The sequence below is a fragment of the Papio anubis genome, chromosome 16 (genome assembly GCF_008728515.1).
Source record: "Papio anubis isolate 15944 chromosome 16, Panubis1.0, whole genome shotgun sequence".
NCBI lineage: Eukaryota > Metazoa > Chordata > Mammalia > Primates > Cercopithecidae > Papio > Papio anubis.
Genome location: NC_044991.1, coordinates 31139639 through 31158466, shown reverse-complemented (window position 1 = coordinate 31158466; position 18828 = coordinate 31139639). Strand labels below are relative to the sequence as shown.

Here is an 18828-nt window from a genome sequence, read left to right as displayed (position 1 = left end):
TGTGGGTGAGGGGCAGGCAGTCGTCCTGGGGACTCCATCTCCTGGGCCCAGCCCCCTGCTCTGAACACTGCTCTGCCAGGCCACCCTGAGGCCTTGTGAACACACCCTTTTACCCATATCATGGGATCTTGCCCACAGGCCACAGAGAAGGCCAGGGTGCAGCCCAGATCCTTCTTGGCCTGGCGCTGGGCTTCTCAGGGAGCCAACACTGTGGCCACAGCTACCCTTCCCTGGGTGGACACTAGGCTTTCCCTGTACCCCTACTGCAGTGTCCTCAGATGAAGGTGGCCTGGTCCCCTGCAGAGGCACAGCCACCAATCGCATGCACAGATGGGCCCATACAGGGACAAACACAGGACAGGAGACTGCAACAGGATCCGGTTTATTCTGCCTTGGCAGGGTGGTCCTGAGAGTGGTGGGTGCCACCCTGTCCCGGGCGGAGGGAGGGCCCGAGGGCCAGTTAAGGCCAATGGCGGGAGAAGCGAGGGGCTGCAGCCCCTGGAATGCGGTGAAGCCAGGCCGAGGCCCGGAGGCAGCTGTGGTAGGCCGGGGCAGGGTGGAAGGCACCGGACTGGGACCGGGCCAGGGCTACAGGGCCGAGGACCCAGGCCACACGGGCACCCCGGGAGGCGGGGCACAGGTCACATGACACAGAACATGAAACACAGGCACAGGGCTCACAGTAAGCACATGGACAAGTGGGCACGGGGTCACAGGCCAGATGCACACCCAGCCATGGCTGGGCCAGACACCAGGACACAGTGGTGGTGTCACACAGACCACAGGGGGGACACATGGACTTGACAGCCACAATGCACAGACCAGGCTACAGAGCTCGAGGGACGTGGGAAGGGCCTTTTGGCACTACTGCACTGGAATCATGTGAGACAAAGGTGGTGGGGCACTCTGGAGGTGCCTGGGGCGGTCCCCTTGCAGCCTCTCTAGGCTTAGTCTGTCTTCCACACTTTGTTGAGCAGCTTCACCACTTCATCATAGATGATAAACACTATGGCCACATCCAGGCAGACCCGGCCCAGGCGCGGGACAGTGCCCTTGTAGAATCTGGGTGGGAGGAGGGGTGGAGAGAGGAAGGCAGGTCAGTGCAGTGTCCCTGCACAGGGCAATCCCCAGATGCTGAAGGGGGAGGCACAGAGGCCTGAAGGGGACGGCATAGGGCATGGGAAGGCCAGGTAGGCCCGGAAAGGTCTGAGGTGGGGACAATAGCCCTGCCCCTCCCCTACTCACGCCTTGAGCCCCTCCTTCCTCAGGATCTGCAAGCCGCAGTCCCACGTGTTCCGGTATTTGTGTGCCTCCAGGCCCTGCGGGACATCAGCAGGCAGGGGCTCAGCAGCTAGCTCTGGCCCGGTGCCCCCTTCCCATCGCATTCCCAGTCCCCGCACCTGCATCCGGGTCTTAATCACATCCAGAGGAGTGTTTCCGAAGACACTGGCTGCGCCTGCAATAGCTCCGAAGACCCCAGTGATCAGAGGGTTCATGGGCTTGTTGGGGTTGTCCCCTGGATATGAGGAGTAAGGTGTGGTCAGAGGGTGCCGGGAGGAGCCTGGATCAGCACCTCAAAAGGTGGGTGCCCGCTGCCCAGGGGTGGTCTCAAGGAGAGAGCAGTTGGCCCTGTGCAGAGACAGGGCCCTGTGGTGCAGACACACCTCGGTACCAGTTGCGCAGGGAGGTCATGACGAAGAAGCGGATGGCCTGGTTCGAGCCCTGCTTCAGGACGGTGGCTGTGAGGCCCTGGTACGTCCCCTTCAGCCCTGGGGGAAGGCAGGCACGGGTTTGCCCTGCAGCCTCTCAGGCCCTGGCTGGGAATTGGTGTGTGTGGAGGGTGGGTGCTGCACAGAGCCCAAGGCAGGATGGGAGGTGCAGGCCCTTCCCACCCTGGGCCAGGTCCCTGAGCCCTAGCGGGAAGGTCCAGTGGCGCACCTTGTTCCCGCACAATCTCCCTAACCCCGTGGAAGAATCCTCTGTACTTGGGGTTTGGAGAAGTCTGGTCGTGGATGAACTTCACCTGAGAGAGAGAAGCAAGAGCGCAGGTTCTCGGCAGCCACCTGAGTGGGTCCTGGTTAGCAGGCAGGCCCAGGGCCCATCCAGGGTGGAGGAAACTGGGGCTGCAGCTCTTCCCCCAGAAGCAGTGTAGCCAAGGCCGCCCTGGGCCGCCCACACGGACCATGCCCCAGGACACAGGGCAGCCCACACGGACCATGCTCCAGGACACAGGGCAGCCCTGGTGAGCCGCCTCTACCTTTACGTTTGCCGCTCTTTTCCAGTTTTCGCAGTGAACGCGTCATTTTGTTTTCTGCTTTATAAAAGCATTTTGTAAATAAGGCTGCCTTTAGCATAGATTCAGCCTCCACGGATGGCCCTTCGTGGCAGGTGTCCTGCTCCAAGGCCCCGCGGTCACCCCGCGTCCAGGAGACCCTCCCCAGCTTGCCGGTTGCCCCTGGAGCACCGGGCCAGTGCGGCCGCTAGTCTCCGTACTCCCTGCGTGTCCGGGGTCCTCGCCAGGACCTTCCCCACCTTGATGGTCTCCATGGGGCACACGACCACCACGGCCTCGGCCACGCCGGCGCCTAGGCCACACAGCAGCCCGCGCGTGCTGTCCAGCCGTCCCTGGGCATCCCGCATGTGGTTGCTGAGGAACTCGAACATTCCGAACCTGGAGGCGGGAGGCGAGTGAGAGGGGCTGCCGTGGCCGAGACCCTCCTCCCGCAGCAGCCCCGGGCCGGGCCTCACCTGACGGCTGCCTTGGGGATGGAGCCGTAGAGCAGGGAGCTGAGGCCGCGGTACAGACCCAGGACGCCATGGCTGCGGACCGTCTGCCGCACGCAGTCCCCTGCGGGAGGGGGCCGTCAGGACCCCACTGCCCTCGGTGCCGCGGCCCTGGGTACCCGCCCCCCGTGGCGCCGCGGCCTCCCCCTCCTCACCGATGCCCCGGTACCGCGGCGGGTGCGAGCGCTCGTCCAGCTGCAGCTGCGTCTTCACGTACTCAGTGGGGAAGGTGATGCAGATCTCGATGCCACCCGCCAGGCCGCCTGCAGGGACCGGGCACCGGCTCCTCAGACCCCCGCCCGGCCGCTGGCGCTCGGGCCCCTCCCCCGTCCCGGACTTTGCCCGGCGCGGCCGCCGCGCCAATGCCGCGGGAACCTGGGCTGGGGCCCCACGACTCCATGCCCCTACCCCGTTGTCCCGGCGAGGCGCGGGGGTGACAGGCGGCAGGCGGGCGAGCCCCAGCGCGCGGGGTGGGGACCAGGACCGCGCCCCCACGACTCCCAACCCAGGGCCCAACCCGGAAGTGGGGCGGGGCCTCAGTGTCCCGGGCCCACCCGGAAGCGTGGTGGGAGTGGGGTCCGCGTCCCGGAGGAGCCCACCTGCCAGGATCGCCTTCCCCGGGTGCGTCAGCTTGGCCTTCCCGGACGCAGGCGCGGCGGCCGCCAGAGCGCGCGGGGCGCGGGGCGCGGCCATGGCGGGCGGGAGGCCGGGCGCCCAGTGGCGGCTTCGGGTCCGAGCCTCCTGAACTCCGCGCTCGGTCCGCGGTGGCGGCAGCGGCCGGTTATGGTCCCGGGGGCGGGGCGGCCGCGTCAGCTCCAGGTCCCGCCCCGCGTGGTCCGAGTCGGGCCCCGCCCCCAGCCCGCCCCAAGCGGGCCGGGAAACTGAGGCCGGGGCGGGGCGCGCCGAGGCAGGCGTAGGGGCGGGGCCAAAGCGCAGCCAATGGCCGAGTCTCTGGGCGACCGCGAGCGGCGGGGCGGGGGCGGGGCTGCGGGAGGCGGGGCTGCGAGAAGCGGAGCCGTGGCCCAGCCCCGAGCTATGGGTCAAGGTGCACAGTATGCCGCTCCGCAGGGAAGCGGGCCTCGGGTCTGCGCGACTGGCGAAAGCAGCGGGACCCCCGGGGATCCCGGAGGCCAGGGGCATACCCTCCCCGAAAACACGTGGGGCTAGCCCAGTCCCTGAGGAACTCTAACGTTTCGAAGCTGGAGGAGGAAGGCGGGTGGCTGGTGAGAAGGGGCTACGCCGCCGGGTCCCCCTCCCGCAGCGGCCACGGGCTGGGACTCACCTGCCGGTTTCCACCCACACCTTTCCCGGATTTAGAGTTCCTGCGTTCAGCGAACAAGGTCCGGAAAGACCCCAAATGCAAGCGGCTGTATTCTCCTAGGCAGCTTCTCTGGGCGCAGGTCCCACACCCCCAGAGGGCCCAGCAAATCTTTAATGGACTGCGGGGCCTAGGAAACTGGCCCCTGTCCCTCCCACCCACACCAGCACCAAGCAGAGCACCTTTGCCTGGATAAACCGACTTTAATATTTAAGATTGCCAGGAGGCTCAGAGTCCTGTTATGAGGTCCGGTACCTCCAAACAAGACGTGTTTGAAGACGTGTTCACGTAGTCTTCAAACTGGCCTGGAGGGGGCAGCTCCAGCCAGTCGGGGGCGCCCAGGAGGAATCCCTGGCTCCAGCAGGAGGGCCCAGAGTCCAGACCCTGCTGGCGGCTGAAGATGGTCTTGCGCTGTCAGCCTCTACCCTGGCCTCCCCAGGCTCTAGGATGGCTCAGAGGTTGCCATCATTGGGTTTCACCAAAAATAAATATTGTCCAGGTGTCCCTGCCTCCCACTGGGGTCCCCTGTGCTGCTGGAGTGACACACTCCTTGGAGAAGTTAGTAACTCTGCAGGTAGAGTGGGTGGAGACAGCGCCCACTACACGCAGAAGTTGTACATTGGAGGCTGGTGAAGTTGGGAGCAGAGGCATATCCATAGGGGAAGCTGGCAGGGCCTGCTATCAACCTCAGCTGCTGGCCTGCAGAGGGGGAAAGCCCACAATGAGCAGAGCTCTTCCTGCCCATAGGGGTCCTCTCCTGGCTACCCTGAGTAGCTGGGGCCCAGGAAGCAGGGTCTATAGGACCAGCCCTTACCACCCAGAAGCTGAGGCACCGAGAGAGTAGGCACCCAGAGGCAAGGAGTGTGTGGTCAGCCAGAGAAGCTGGCCTGGCTAGAGGATAAGCTAGTCCCCAAATGGGACACTTACTTAGTGCAATCAGCTGGGTCTCATTCATGCCCATCAAAATCTAAAAAAAACCAGAATGGCATTAATGGTGGAGGGACACACTCAGCAGGAGGCTCGAGACCCACCAGCATGCTACACACTCACACCACACCCTCAGGCCTGTGTTGGCCCAGCAGTGTCCCGGCACCCCACAGTCTCTCCAGTCTGCTCGACAGCCAGGCTGCCCTGGGCAGGTTCTCAGGTGCAAAGTTCCTCCCAGCACACACCAGCAACAGCCTTGCTGCCCAGGGGCCAGGCCCAGCAGGACACAGCAGCAGTTCACAGCTAGGCAGGCAGCCCCATCAGAAGGCAGGCACCCTTACAGCAGGGAGGACAGTGGCCATGCCAACATTCCTGGACATACACATCTCCACACCCAGCAGCCAGTGGGATCCTTCCAGCCCCCACCCATCTATTCCTATCCCCATTCAAAGCCCAGCCAGGAAAGGGCAGTGGGACTTTGACTCCCTCCCCTTCACTAGGGGTTGGGCAGCCGCCTACAGGCTCTGCAGGCGGCAGGCAGCCCTCCAGGCACTTCCAGGCTAAAGCTGGCAGCATGAGCTCGCCTTCCTGTTTCCCTCCTACCTCTCACTCACCTGGGAGGGGGCTACAGGTGCCACCTACCAAACATGAGAGGGGCCGGCTCCATCACATGCTCATGCTCCTCTTGCTTGTGCAGACTCTCCAAGGCATCCAGTCTGTCCACCTGCAAGGAGGCGAGAGCATGTGAGCACCTGCTTGACAGAGTGCAGTCCCGGCCTCTAGGTGAAAGTAGAGTGGAAGGTCAGGACACAGGGCCTCCAGGAGAATGACAGTGGAGGAGGTGCACATGGGCAGAGGTGGAGTGGCTCAGTCCTCACCCCTTGCACTTTTATAATGCAGCAAGGCATGGAGAGGTGAAGCCTCAGTAGCTGGGCTGAGATGGAGCAAAAGGTGGGGCCCCCAGAGCTTCCCAGTGGGGACTGGGGCAGTCAGTTGTTACAGGCTGTGAGTGTGGCCTGCTCATGGGGGGCCAAGTCCTCCTCTGGATACAGGGACACTGCCATTTACTGACTTGCAGGGCTCGGGCCATGTGCAGGGAACACTGCCTGCTGCTGAATCCAGTCAGTCTAGTTTGCCCGCCCCTCCAAACCAGCAGAGAGATCATGTGGCTCTCAGAGACAAGTCACCTGGCACCTAGACACTTCACCTGAGAAGTACTGAGGACAAACTGCCTCCTCACTCTTCCCTGAGGCTTCACCAGACACTGACCCCACCCATGGCCAGAGAGTGAGGTGGCAGCACTGCACTGGAGGGGCGGCAGCAACTGTGCAGCTAAGATCCCCTCACAAACGCACTGAGTAAGAAAGAGAAACAAGAATGTGCCCCCATGAGCTGGGGTCTGGGGGGCTGAGAAGTGAGGAGGGAGCAGGGGGCACACTCGCTGACACCTAGGGTGAGGGGTGAGCTAGGCCTGTGTACCCTCCCTAAACTGGGAGAGTGCCGGGGGCATCTCAGAGGAATGGCCCTTGAGCTTCCCAGATGAGCCACGAGGCCCTGGGCCCAGCTGTCCACCAGGAAGGGACTGTGCTTCTTGTCTGTGCCCTCATTCTCCCAGCACTGCTGTGTGGAGTCAGCTGGGCCCCAGCTCAAGCTGACAATCAGCTCACAGCCCCACGCCACTGACTGGGAAACCCCTTGCCAGCCCCCTCCTCTCCTTGAACTCTCCCCATGACAGGCGTCTCATCTGCCCCGGCAGAAATAGGTGGGCAGCAGCAGGGCAGGTGCTGCAGCAGCCACCACTTCCCAGGGCCAGTGGAGTCTGGGAACCCTGGGCCAAGGCTGGGCAGCCACAGTGCAGACCAAGGTGATAGTGGCTGCTAACTCCATCATCCACAACAGAAAGGGAATGTGCTCCTCAAAGTCCTGGGGGATCCCCACAACAGTACTTTGACCCCCACAGCGATGACATCCCTGAGGCCTGGTGAGCCTGAGTTCCTCTGACACTAACCCATGGACCTCTACCACCAGGAAGAGATTCAAGCATATTCTTCTTTCCTTGTGCTGGTTCTCAGAACACAGACTACTTTCAGGAAAGACACCTGAGGGATGGGAAAACCCGCTCATCATGGTGAAAGCAGCTTCCACAGGCACACACCAGACACTGCACAACGCACACCATACACTGCATACCACAAACCACACACCACACATGCTGCCTGCAGGGAGCTGCTATCCACTGTGGTGGGGGAACCAGGGCCCTTGTCAATCCAACCAGTCCATGTCCCCTGGCAGCCCATGCATCTCAGGCCATGTGGCCAGGGCTGTCCCTTCCTCCCCACCCCTTGACAGTCATCAGGGAGTTTCTCACTCAGGCGTGCTATGCAGATGGGATGGGGTCACACTGTCCTACAGAAGGGCGATGGCCTCGAATGGCCTCTGGGATGGCCTTCACTAGGGGTTGGGCAGCCGCCTACAGGCTCTGCAGGCGGCAGGCAGCCCTCCAGGCACTTCCAGGCTAAAGCTGGCAGCATGAGCTCGCCTTCCTGTTTCCCTCCTACCTCCCACTCACCTGGGAGGCCCCTCCCTTCCCTTGCTCCACTGAGTGATGCTTCAGCATGAGTGCCTTCCAAGGGTCTCCATCTGGCTTGAAGGAGGTTAGATGGGCAAGTAGATGCTACTGGAGGTGACTTTTCCAGTGTTAGAAACAACAAACTGTACCAGATGACACTGCTGACACAGGTCTCTGGACAGTGGCTAAAGCTAGGTCCCAGCAGGGACTCCTAGGACTTCAACACCAAGGGAGAGTTTTACCATCAGGTACTGTCACTTCAGTGAGGCAGACAGTCATCCTCCCTATGGCCGTTAGAAAGATTCAGTGCATCTGTGAATACTCCTACTATGTGTTCAGCAAAACGCAGCTACCACCAACAGGTATGCTAACAGCTGCACCCCCAGATGCCACTGGCAGCTCCACGGGGAGCTGGGATTGCCAGCCACCTCACTGTCACCCTGATGAAGTCCAGGGCTGGGGACGAGCATGCCTGCTGTGCTCCCAGCAGTGTGCACACTGCGACAGCTGCACAACTGGAGTCTGCAGGAGGGCTGCTGCCAGTGGGCACTCCCCATGATGATTTTCTGGAGGGGCTTAATGTTGGGCAGAAAACGACTTGAGCATCAGGGAAAGCAGCCACTCCTGAAGGCGGGCCAGGGCTACCTGGGGAATCTGGGTTGGCCTCAAAGGGGCCCACCCTTAAGACCTGCGGCCAGAGTCACTGCTAGGGGTGGGCTGTGCCACACAGGGGCCAGGGAGCTGCAGCCGGCCCGGCACCTACCTTGCTCAGGTACTCCCTCATCACCTGGATGAAGTAGGGCATGGCCAAGTCCACGAGATTGTGCCTCCAAGCCAGCTCGAGCACCATGTCTGGGTGAAGCAGGTCATAGCAGGTGAAGAGAGAGGCTGCAAAGCACTCCCTCTTGCCTTCCTCCAGGAACCACTGCAGCAACTTCTGGGCTAGCTCAGCATCTCGCGACTCTGCAGCATGCTGCATGGCATCCTGCAGCCAAGGCAAATGGTTGCTTGGGCGTCCTGCAGGCATAGGCCTTGTGCCTGTAGCAGGTGGGCCGGAGGGCAGGGAGTGGCACCAGGCTCCACGAAGGCCTTCCTGCGCTGTGAGCAAGTCTGGACCCATGGCTGAGCCATTCCCTGCACCCTGCTGCCCACTGGTGAAATGGAGGTATCACCTCCAGGGGCTGTGGAGGGGACAGGTGGCCCACGGAGGTGCAGGTGCCCTGGGAGACAGGAACTCTGGCCCCAAAGGCAGAGGGCGTGCACTGGCTGCTCTGAGGAAGGCACTGATGGGGGTTTAGGGGTTGCAGGTGTGCTGCACTCAGGCCCATGGAGCGTGTGATACCAGGGGAGCAGTTAGGAGGGGTACAGCTACTGCTCTAGAAACAGCAATGTGCTTTTCTTTCAAGTGGCTCAAAAACCCCTAACTGCTATTTTCATCCTTGCAAATGTATTTGTCTAAGACAATATCATTCATAGAATAACACCTGCACCTGACCAGTCCTGAGGAAGCCTGCACTTCCTGTGGCCATTCTCTTATTTTCTAGCCCCACAGCAAGTGCTGGATCACCTGACTCCCTCTATGGCCCTCTATGGCAGGGGCTATTAGTACCCCTTTCAGAGACTAGGAACCTGAGACCAACATGTAGTCACTTGCCCAGGGCCACTCCACCTGGAGTTGGCCATGACCCACTGACTGTGACCTGTGCTCTCCAGGATACCCTGTGGCGGTCTCAGCTCCGCATCCTGCCATCGCCTGCAGCACACACCTCTGAGTTCCATTTGGGAGGTCCCTGAGGACGCCCAGTGCCCACATCTGCATGGCCCCGATGTGCTGAGCTGGCTCCGTAGAGAAGTCTCTCCTGCCGGCACGCTGCTCACAGAGCGCTGCCTCCTGCCCCACACTGTTCCCACAAAGGTACCAGGATTCAGACCCGCAGGTGAGAGCTCCAGGTGCCTTTGGGTCGCCGCTTTGAGGACCTGTGATGCCCGCTCATCTGTCTCCCTGCCGTGCCCTCCAGTGGCCCAGCCTACCCTTGCTGACTTGTCTTCCACATGTGCCTGAAGTAGGCACTGCTGTTCCTCTTCTGTGGGCCTTGGGGACTGTCTCACTGGCTTCCCAGAGGACTTCCAGTAGCAGCAGCCCCCAGGAAGCTCCCAGTCAACGCCCTGCTCCTGTGGCCTGGAGCTGGCTCGAGTCAGGCTCTCCCACACCCTCCTCTCTCATCACCACCCTGGCTCATGCCACTCTGGGCAGCCTGATCCTGGTCCCCGTCCCTGCGTCCAACTCTCCAGTCTACACCTGTACTTCCGCAGGCCCCCGCTCTTCACTGGTGAGTGTGGGAGGACCCCACTGACCGAGCTTTCATTTAGATTCTACTTCTGTCATCTGGAAATACATTTTTCTGTTGCTGGCTGGCTTGGTCCTGACTGGACACACTGTGACCTGGCCACCCCTCCAGGAAGACTCCAGGAGGCTTCAGCTCTGGCCTCAGGGCAGGCTCCTCCAGCGGCAGGGCTGACCTTGGGAAGTCTGCAGGGCCGCCTGCGCATCGGGGCTTATAGGCCTCATCCCTGCCTCTACCTCCTATACATAGCACCACAACCCAAGCTGTGACAACCAATCATTCCCTGGGGCCACAGGCACTCCTGGCTGACAGCCACTGTTCTGGGGGAAGTGTGCTCCGCCACTTTCTTTTTTTGTTGTTTTTTTTTCTTGAGATGGAGTCTCACTCTGTCGCCCAGGCTGGATTGCAATGGTGGGATCTCGGCTCACCGCAAGCTCCGCCTCCTGGGTTCATGCCATTCTCCTGCCTCAGCCTCCTGAGTAGCTGGGACTACAGGCGCCTGCCACCACGCCTGGCTAATTTTTTGTATTTTTAGTAGAGACGGGGTTTCACCATGTTAGCCAGGATGGTCTCGATTTCCTGACCTCGCGATCCGCCCGCCTCGGCCTCCCAAAGTGCTGGGATTACAGGCGTGAGTAACCATGCCCGGCCGTGTGCTCGGCCACTTTCTATCTGTGGCTTTGTGTCGTCTAGACTCTCTTCTGGACCCACGTGGCTCGGAGTGGGTGGCTGGCAAGGCCAGTAGGCCTCTGGCAGCACTGACAGTCCTGCTCACTCATCACTGCCTGAGTGTTGAGGAGGCTGTGTGTTTAAGCCCCTGACAGGGACCACATGGGTAGGACAGAGTGGCTATGATCAGCCAGCCAAAGGCAGCCTTTCCTCAGGTGCGTCTGAACCCAGCTGTCTCCTCCCAGCAGCCAGGTCCAGAGACCTCCAGGTGCTGTCTCAGAGCCTCAGCAGCTTTTCCTCTCCATTCCCTCTGCAGGGGCTCTTTGGGCACCTCAGGAAGGACCACAAGCACTGTCACCAACGGCTAGATGTCACAGAACAGTCCAAAACACTGGAGGTGACAACTTAGGGTGAAACTCAATGCAACACTGATTCCAGGGATCACAGGCCTCCATGGAGTCCCAGCCAACAGGCACAGCCCAGGAGCCATGAGAATGAAGCCCCTGTGCTAGACAAGAGGTGGCAGGTGTCCATGTGTCCTGGGAAGATACTCAGGAATGCCCAAGGCCAACTCCATAAGTAACACCCTCAGGTCAAGTCCAGAGTCTCTGGGCACAAGGGGCCCTTGGGAATTGGCTCAGCTGCGTAACACAGCACAGACAAGGCCCTCTTGTACAACTCCACCTCACCCCCAGGGAGATGTTCAGGCCAAGCAGAGGATGCTAATGCCTTCGGGGTCTTGGTGGTTCTTCCAGGCAGCCCAACCTGTCCAGCAGATGCCCGGATCCTGGTCTGAGAACCGGTCTGAGAATGATACTAAGAAACCTCTCACCAGTAGAAAAACACACTGTTTTTCCTCTCAAGTGGTCCTCCCACCTCAGCCTCTAAAGCAGCTGGGACTACAGGTGCACAGGACTATACCCAGCTTTGAAACAAATGTTTTGAATGTGATTTATTTATTTTTTTCCTTTTTTTTTTTTTCAGGGACAGTTTCACTCTGTCACCCAGGATGGAGTGGAGTGGCGCGATCTCTGCTCACTGCAACCTCTGCCTCCCGGGTTCAAGCGATTCTCCTGCTTCAGCCTCCCAAGTAGCTGGGATTACAGGAGTACACCACTACACCTGGCTAACTTTTGTATTTTCAGTAGAGACGGGGTTTCACCACATTGACCAGGCTGGTCTTGAACTCCTGACCTCAAATGATCTGCCCACCTTGGCCTCCCAAAGTGCTGGGATTGCAGGCATGAGCCACCACGCTCGGCCTTTGAATGTGATTTTAATTTAGGCTTTTAAATTCCTCAAATCTTTTTTTTTTGGAGACAGGGTCTCACTCTTGCCTACGGAGCAGTGGTGTGATCATAGCTCACTGCAGCCTTTGACTCCTGAGCTCAAGTGATCCTCCCTTCTCAGCCACCCGAGTGGCTGGTACCACAGATGTCCATCATTACACCTGGCTAATTTTTTGTAAAGATGGGGTCTTGCCATGTCACCCAGGCTGGTCTCAAACTCCTGGGTTCAAGCACTCCGCCCACCTCAACCTCCCAAAGTGCTGAGATTACAGGTAAGTTCCCAAATCTTTATAGGAAGTAAAGTAGGTGTCAAAAAGTGAATCTTGCCACATTGTGTTTTGGTAGAGTGAAACTCACACGTAACTGTCGTGAAAAGAATCAACTCCCTAAGACTCTGTAAGTCTTTCAATGCAAACAGTTTTTAAGGGGTTCTAACTCACTCCCAATTCTTACCCTATGTTCTAAATATGGTCTCCCCTTAATGCCAATCCCCCCACCCACCATGAGGATCCCCTGGTGAAGCTCAGAGCCAGGTCTCAGGAACAAGAGGGAAGGGGTGTGACCCCCAAAGCATCAGGAAGTATACCAAGGCAGGAAGGTGGGAGGAAACAGGGGCCCGGGCCACCAACCTTGTAGAGATGATCCTTCTTGCAGAGCTCCACACTCTGGGCCCACCAGTTATTGCGCTTGTACAGATAGGCTGCAATGCGCCTGAACTCCATCAGCTGATGCTTCTCCAGCCGCTGAGCCAGGCTGATGTTGTCAAAGTTGTCATAGGCATCGATAGATGCCCTTAAGCCCTAGGAAGACAGCCTTTCTGTGAGAGATGAGACACTGTGACATGGGCTGCCTACACATGGAGCAGACACCTTGTGTTACTTGATGGCTGCTGCTATCACCACGGCCTTAGAAGGGCCCCTACCCATACATCCACTGGTGTCCTGTGAGGCCTGCATACTCTCCTGTGCAAAGGCAGCCTGCTTTGAGAACAGAATGGCAGTTGCAGGGGAGAAGCCCAGCCCACCCAGGACAGGGCTCCCTCCTGCACACCCACCTGATAGTCCTCCTCCTCTGTCAGCAGGTAGTTGAGTGCCTCATTCACACTCTTGTTGTTGTGGCTCTGGACTGACCGCAGGTAAGGCTTCACCAGGGGCAGCTGACCTGCCTAACAAGTTGGGGTAACTGTCAAGGCACTTGGCCAAGCTTGTTATGGGGACACTAGGCAGGGGTACAGGTGGGCATGTGCGTACCATTCAAAGGCACCTTCTGGACACCTAGAACCAAAAGACCTATACTCACACAAAGAGGACTGTCTGGGTGATTCAGTGGACGCCAATGTCACCAGAGACATTCACACCTCACAGACACTGGGGTTTGGTTCCAGACCACCATAATAAAGTGAATGTCACAATAAACAGAGTCATATTAATGTTTTTTTGTTTTTGTTTTTGTTTTTGTTTTGAGACGGAGTCTCGCTCTGTCGCCCAAGCTGGAATGCAGTGGCGCAATCTCGGCTCCCTGCAAGCTCCGCCTCCTGGGTTCATGCTATTCTCCTGCCTCAGCCTCTTGAGTAGCTGGGACTACAGGCAACCGACACCATGCCCGGCTAATTTCTTTTTGTATTTTTAGTAGAGATGGGGTTTCACCCTGTTAGCCAGGATGCTCTCGATCTCCTGACTTCGTGATCCGCCCACCTTGGCCTCCCAAAGTGCTGGGATTACAGGCGTAAGCCACCGCGCCTGGCCAATTAATGTTTATACTATGTTGTAGCCTATTAAGTGTGTAACAGCATTATGTCTACAAAAACAGAGTACACACCTTAATTAAAAATATTTTAGCACTAAAGAATGCTAACAATCATCTGAGCCTTCAGTGAGTTGTAATCTTTTTGCTGTGGAGGGTCTTGCCTCAGTGTTGATGGCTGCTGATTCATCCAAGTGGTGGCTGCTGAAGGCTGGAAAGGCTGTAGCAATTTCTCTTTTTTTTTTTTGAGATGGAGTCTTGCTCTGTCCTCCAGGCTGGAGTGAAGTGGTCTGATCTCAGCTCACTGCAACCTCCACCCCACCCCAGTTTGAAGTGATTCTCTTGCCTCAGCCTGCTGAGTAGCTGGGATTATAGGTGCCCGCCACCATGCCTGGCTAATTTTTGTATTTTTAGTAGAGACAGGGTTTCACCATATTGGCCAGGCTGGTCTCAAACTCCTGACCTTGTAATCCACCCACCTCAGCCTCCCAAATGTTGGGATCACAGGTGTGAGCCACGGCGCCCGGCCTCTTTTTTTTTGAGACAGAGTTTTGCTCTTTCGCCCCAGCTGCAGTGAAGTGATCTGATCTCAGCTCACTGCAACCTCCAGCCCCCAGGTTCAAGCGATTCTCCTGCCTCAGCCTCCCGAGTAGCTGGGATTAACAGGCACATGCCACCATACCCGGCTAATTTTTGTATTTTTAGTAGACACAGGGTGTCGCCATGTTGGCCAAGCTGGTCTTGAACTCCTGACCTCAGGTGATCTGCCCGCCTCTGCCTCCCAAATTGCTAGGATTATAGGCATGAGCCACTGTGCCCAGCCAGCAACTTCTTTCTTTCCCTTTTTTTTTTTTTTTTTTTTTTGGGCAAAAGGAGTCTTGCTCTGTCGCCTAGGCTGGAGTGCAGTGGCGTGATCTCAGCTCACTGCAATCTCTGCCTCCTGGGTTCAAGTGATTCTCCTGCCTCAGCCTTCTGAGTATGTGGGATTACAGGTGTGCGCCCACCGTGCCTGGCTAATTTTTGTATTTTTAGTAGAGACAAAGTTTCACCACGTTGGTCAGGCTGGTCTCGAACTCCAGACCTCGTGATCCACCCACCTCGGCCTCCCAAAGTGCTGGGATTACAGGCGTGAGCCACTGCGCTTGGCCAGCGATTTCTTAAAATAAAGACATCAATGAGGTTTGCCTCACTGACTGACTCTTCCCTTTATGTAAGACCACTCTAGACTTGCGTTGCATAAAACAAAACCAACAACACAGACAAACGGATTGCTGTGCAGCATGCAATGCTCTTTGACAGCACTGCACTCACAGTAGGACATCTTTCAGAATTGATCTCAGTCCTCTCCAAACTTGCTGCTGCTTTATCAACTAGGTTTATGCACTATTCTAAATCCCTTGTAGTCATTTCAATAATGTTCACAGCGTCTGTCCCAGGAGGAGATTCTATCTTAAGAAACCACTTTCTTTGCTCATCCCTAAGAAGCAACTCCTCATCTGTTCAAGTTGGATCCTAAGATTACAGCAATTCAGTCCCTTCTTCAGGCTCCCCTTATAATTCTAGTTCTCCTGCTGTTTCCCCCGCATCTGCAGTGACTTTCTCCACTGAAGTCCTGAACCCCCAAAGTCATCCATGAGGGTTGGAATCCACTTCTTCCAAACTTCTGTTAATATATGAATATTTTCCTTATATACTGGTGTCTTTATTTCCAACTTTTTATTGATACATGATAGTTGTGCATATTTATTGGGCATATGTAATATTTTGATACATATACACATGTGGAATGATCAAATCAGGGCAATTAGGATGTCCATCACCTCAAGCATTTATCATTTCTTTGTGTTGGGAACATTTCAAATCTTCTCCTTTAGCTATTTTGAAATGCACAATAATTTATTATTTTTTTGAGATGGAATCTCTCTCTCTCTGTTGCCCAGGCTGGAGTGCTGTGGTGCGATCTCAGCTCACTGCAACCTCCTGGGTTCAAGCGATTCTCCTGTCTCAGCCTCCCAAGTAGCTGGGACTACAGGTGCCTGTCACCACGCCTGGCTAATTTTTGTATTTTTAGTAGAGACGGGGTTTCACCATGTTGGCCAGGCTACTCTTGAACTCCTGACCTCGGGTGATCCATCCGTTTTGGTCATCCACCCGCCTCAGCCTCCCAAAGTGTTGAGATTACAGGCGTAAGCAACCATGCCCGGCCATTAATTAGCCTAATTTCAATGTTGTTGTGTCTCAAGGAATAGGGAGGTCCAAGGAAAGGAAGAGGGACCAGGGCATGGCCAGTCAGTGGAGCAGTTAGAACACATACAACATTTATCTATTAAGTTCCCCTTCTTATAGGGGCATGGTTTGTGGCATCCCAAAACAATTACGATAGTAACATCAAAGATTGCTGGTTGTGTGCACTGGCTCAAGTCTATAATCCCAGCACTGCAGGAGGCCAAGGTGGGAAGACTGCTTGAGGCCCGGAGTTCAAGGTTGCAGTGAGTTATGATCATGCCACTGCACTCCCATCTGGGCAACGATGCAAGACTGTCTCAAAAAAAAAAAGATCACTGATCATAGATCACCATAACATATATAATGAGAAAATTTGAGGTATTGTGCGAAATCCTAAACTGTGACACAGAGACACGAAGTGAGCACATGCTGTTGGAAGAATGGCTGACAGACTTGATCAATGAGGGTTACAAACCTCCAATCTTTTTTTTTTTTTTTTTTGAGACAGAGTCTTGCTTTGTTGCCCAGGCTGAAGTGCAGTGGTGCGATCTCGGCTCACTGCAAGCTCTGCCTCCTGGGTTCACACTATTCTCCTGCCTCAGCCTCCCGAGTAGCTGGGACTACGGGCGCCTGCCACCACACCCGGCTAATTTTTGTAGTTTTAGTAGAGACGGGGTTTCACCGTGTTAGCCAGGATGGTCTTGATCTCCTGACCTCATGATCTGCCCACCTCGGCCTCCCAAAGTGCTGGGATTACAGGCGTGAGCCACCACACTCGGCCACAAACCTCTAATCTTTTAAAAAACACAGAATTTGAGAAGCACAATAAAGTGAAGCATGATACGGGAGGTATTCCTGTGTCTGAAATCTAAAACAGTTTGATACACTGGTGAATCTTCAAGTTAGCTGTGGGTCATTTCAAAAGCTCTTTATCAAGGTGCTATCATTCAGATGACTTTGTTAGAGCTAGCCCAGTACACTCTTCTACCTGGGGTTTTCGCTGACTCACCTTTGAAAAGAAACTGACTGTCCGGGTGTGGTCCAGCCGGGGTGACAGCACCAGCAGCAAGTCATTGATGAGCAGTGGTTTGTAATCCAAATAGAACTGCAGGGCTCTGTAACAGAGCTCAACGTTGGCAACCTGCGGGGAGCAAACCTGAGGGTCAGTTCCTGTCCCTGTCTCCAGATACCCCAGGGCTCCTTCCAGTTTTTGCTCAAATGGCACTTTACTACTGAAGCCTGCCACGACTACCCTCTATAAGACTCAATGGCCTGTGAAGGTGCCTCCTCCCATCCCTGAGGTATTTTGTCTCCCAGCACTGACACACCGACCATTTTTCTTAAGAGGCTAGTCTCAGGGTTTCCTGCCTCAACCCAGCAACCACACCAGTATCTGATGCAGGGTCCACACTCAACCAGTATCTGCTGAATGAATGAATGAAGTGTAATCAGCCAGAATGAAGCCCAGCAGCAAAACTGAACAACACAGTATGCTTCCACTCAAGCAAGATTACCCCAGCCTTCCTTTGAAGCCTCAGCCTGAGCCATAACCAACTGGACAGCACATCCTGTGACATCCCCAAAGCTTCTGAGCTGAAACACTGTGGTGCTCAGACCCTGGGTGAGACCCGAAGGTCAGCCCATGCAGAGAGTGGACCACTCTGGGTGGACCCTGTGCCTGTGCTCCTGGGTCTCGAGATCTAGCCAGGCTGCTGTGTCTCTCAGCACTTTCCCCACTGGTTTGCCACCATTTTCTTGCTGGGCGATGTCATTGTTGTTTTTTTTTTTTTTTTTTTTTTGAGACAGTGTCTCGCTCTGTCACCCAGGCTGGAGTGCAGTGGCACGATCTTGGCTCACTGCAAGCTCCGCCTCCTGGGTTCACACCATTCTCCTGCCTCAGTCTCCCGAGTAGCTGGGACTACAGGCACCCGCCACCACGCCCGGCTAATTTTTGTATTTTTAGTAGAGACGGGGTTTCACCATATTAGCCAGGATGGTCTCGATCTCCTGACCTCATGATCTGCCCGCCTCGGCCTCCCAAAGTGCTGAGATTATAGGCGTGAGCCACCACGCCCGACCCCAGCGATGTCATTTGGTGGCCTGATGACTGTGGCATCGATGTCCAGGGCCTGGACACAGCTCTGTTCAGGGAGCATGTAAGCCAGATGGGCATGAACTAAGCCAGTGGTGATGAATGTGTCCGCATGAGTGTGGGGGGGTCCTGGGGTGTGCACAGGGCACAGCTGGAGCTAAAGCCATGCTGGGAGCCCAGGGTGGTCACCATTGGAGCCTCCAGCACTGCTGGGTTTGGGTGACCTGGCAAAAATGTGGGGCCCGATGGGGTCTACTGACTAAAAAGGTTCTAATGACCCCTCTATGGCTTATCACTTCAGAGTATCTTCTTTCTCCTTCTCTTTCCCTTTTGTGCTACAGCACTCACTGTCACCAAAGATTCTGACCCAGACAGGAAGCAAGGTCCCCAGTACCTGCCACCATGGATGCAGAGCAGAATGGTGACCTGGCCCCATCACAAATCTCCACCTACAGCACTGGTGGGCCCCCAGACTCCGCCACAGGCCATTGTGGGTCCATTCGTATTGGAGCTGTAGGACCTGGCAGCCTTCCAGCTTGGCCCTTTACTCAGCAGCAGCAGGGCTAGGTCGGGGGGATCTCAACTAGACACTGAAAAAGCAGAGGGCGGTCAGGATGTGATGTGGGGCTGAGGTGGAGGGTAGGGGCTCAAGTTCATCTTCTGTGGCAAATCACCTCCTCAAAGCCCCACCTGGTTCCCCGCCAACCACAAGGCTCCTCGGGCTTCCCATGAAGGAGATGAACCATCCAAGGACAAGCCTATTTCACTGAGGCTCTTGCAGGGCACCATGTGAGTGGGCAGACTTGAAGTGGGGCACCAGCAGTCCTAGCTTCCCTTGCAGGACACCTGGTATCATGTGCTCTCTT

At 56.6% G+C, this 18828-nt stretch overlaps 2 protein-coding genes across 8 annotated transcripts in view; both read right to left on the bottom strand.

The window, feature by feature from the left end:
- Positions 1-366: 366 nt before the first annotated feature.
- Positions 367-4203, bottom strand: SLC25A1 (solute carrier family 25 member 1). 3 transcript variants are annotated; one of them, XM_003905211.5, is made up of 9 exons: positions 3384-4203; positions 2940-3047; positions 2749-2848; positions 2533-2671; positions 1939-2023; positions 1665-1769; positions 1401-1516; positions 1246-1319; positions 367-1062 (listed from the first exon to the last, which is right to left on the bottom strand). In XM_003905211.5, the coding sequence occupies exons 1-9, from the start codon at positions 3922-3924 to the stop codon at positions 948-950; spliced, it is 1383 nt and encodes a 460-aa protein (XP_003905260.3). In that variant the 5' UTR covers positions 3925-4203; the 3' UTR covers positions 367-947. The 3 variants fall into 3 exon arrangements, with proteins under 3 accessions (XP_003905260.3, XP_031511964.1, XP_031511963.1); XM_031656104.1 differs by lacking the exon at positions 3384-4203 and adding an exon at positions 3193-3304; XM_031656103.1 differs by having other exon boundaries at positions 1246-1516.
- Positions 4204-4285: 82 nt separating this feature from the next.
- The window catches only part of CLTCL1 (clathrin heavy chain like 1), a 113212-nt gene continuing 98669 nt past the window's right edge, over positions 4286-18828 (bottom strand). For 4 of the 5 annotated variants that reach the window (XM_003905212.3, XM_009216777.2, XM_009216776.3 and 1 more), the window contains 7 exons: positions 16880-17011; positions 12956-13066; positions 12531-12701; positions 8362-8583; positions 5672-5753; positions 5030-5069; positions 4286-4801 (listed from right to left, as the gene is read on the bottom strand). In XM_003905212.3, the coding sequence (XP_003905261.2) occupies positions 5050-5069; positions 5672-5753; positions 8362-8583; positions 12531-12701; positions 12956-13066; positions 16880-17011 (738 nt within the window). In that variant the 3' untranslated portion in view covers positions 4286-4801; positions 5030-5049. Of the gene's footprint in view, positions 4802-5029; positions 5070-5643; positions 5754-8361; positions 8584-12530; positions 12702-12955; positions 13067-16879; positions 17012-18828 lie in introns of all 5 variants that reach the window. The other variant, XR_001892133.2, reaches the window with a different exon arrangement.

Bases quoted from the DNA above. Each gene is read 5' to 3' on its own strand.
- SLC25A1 (XM_031656103.1), bottom strand. From the start codon at position 3,924: ATGCCCCTGGCCTCCGGGATCCCCGGGGGTCCCGCTGCTTTCGCCAGT. The intron at 3,048-3,383 runs GTGGGCTCCTCC...CGGTCCCTGCAG, and splicing joins GGGGAAGGCGATCCTGGCAG to GCGGCCTGGCGGGTGGCATC. The intron at 2,672-2,748 runs GTGAGGCCCGGC...TCCCGCCTCCAG, and splicing joins ATCCCCAAGGCAGCCGTCAG to GTTCGGAATGTTCGAGTTCC.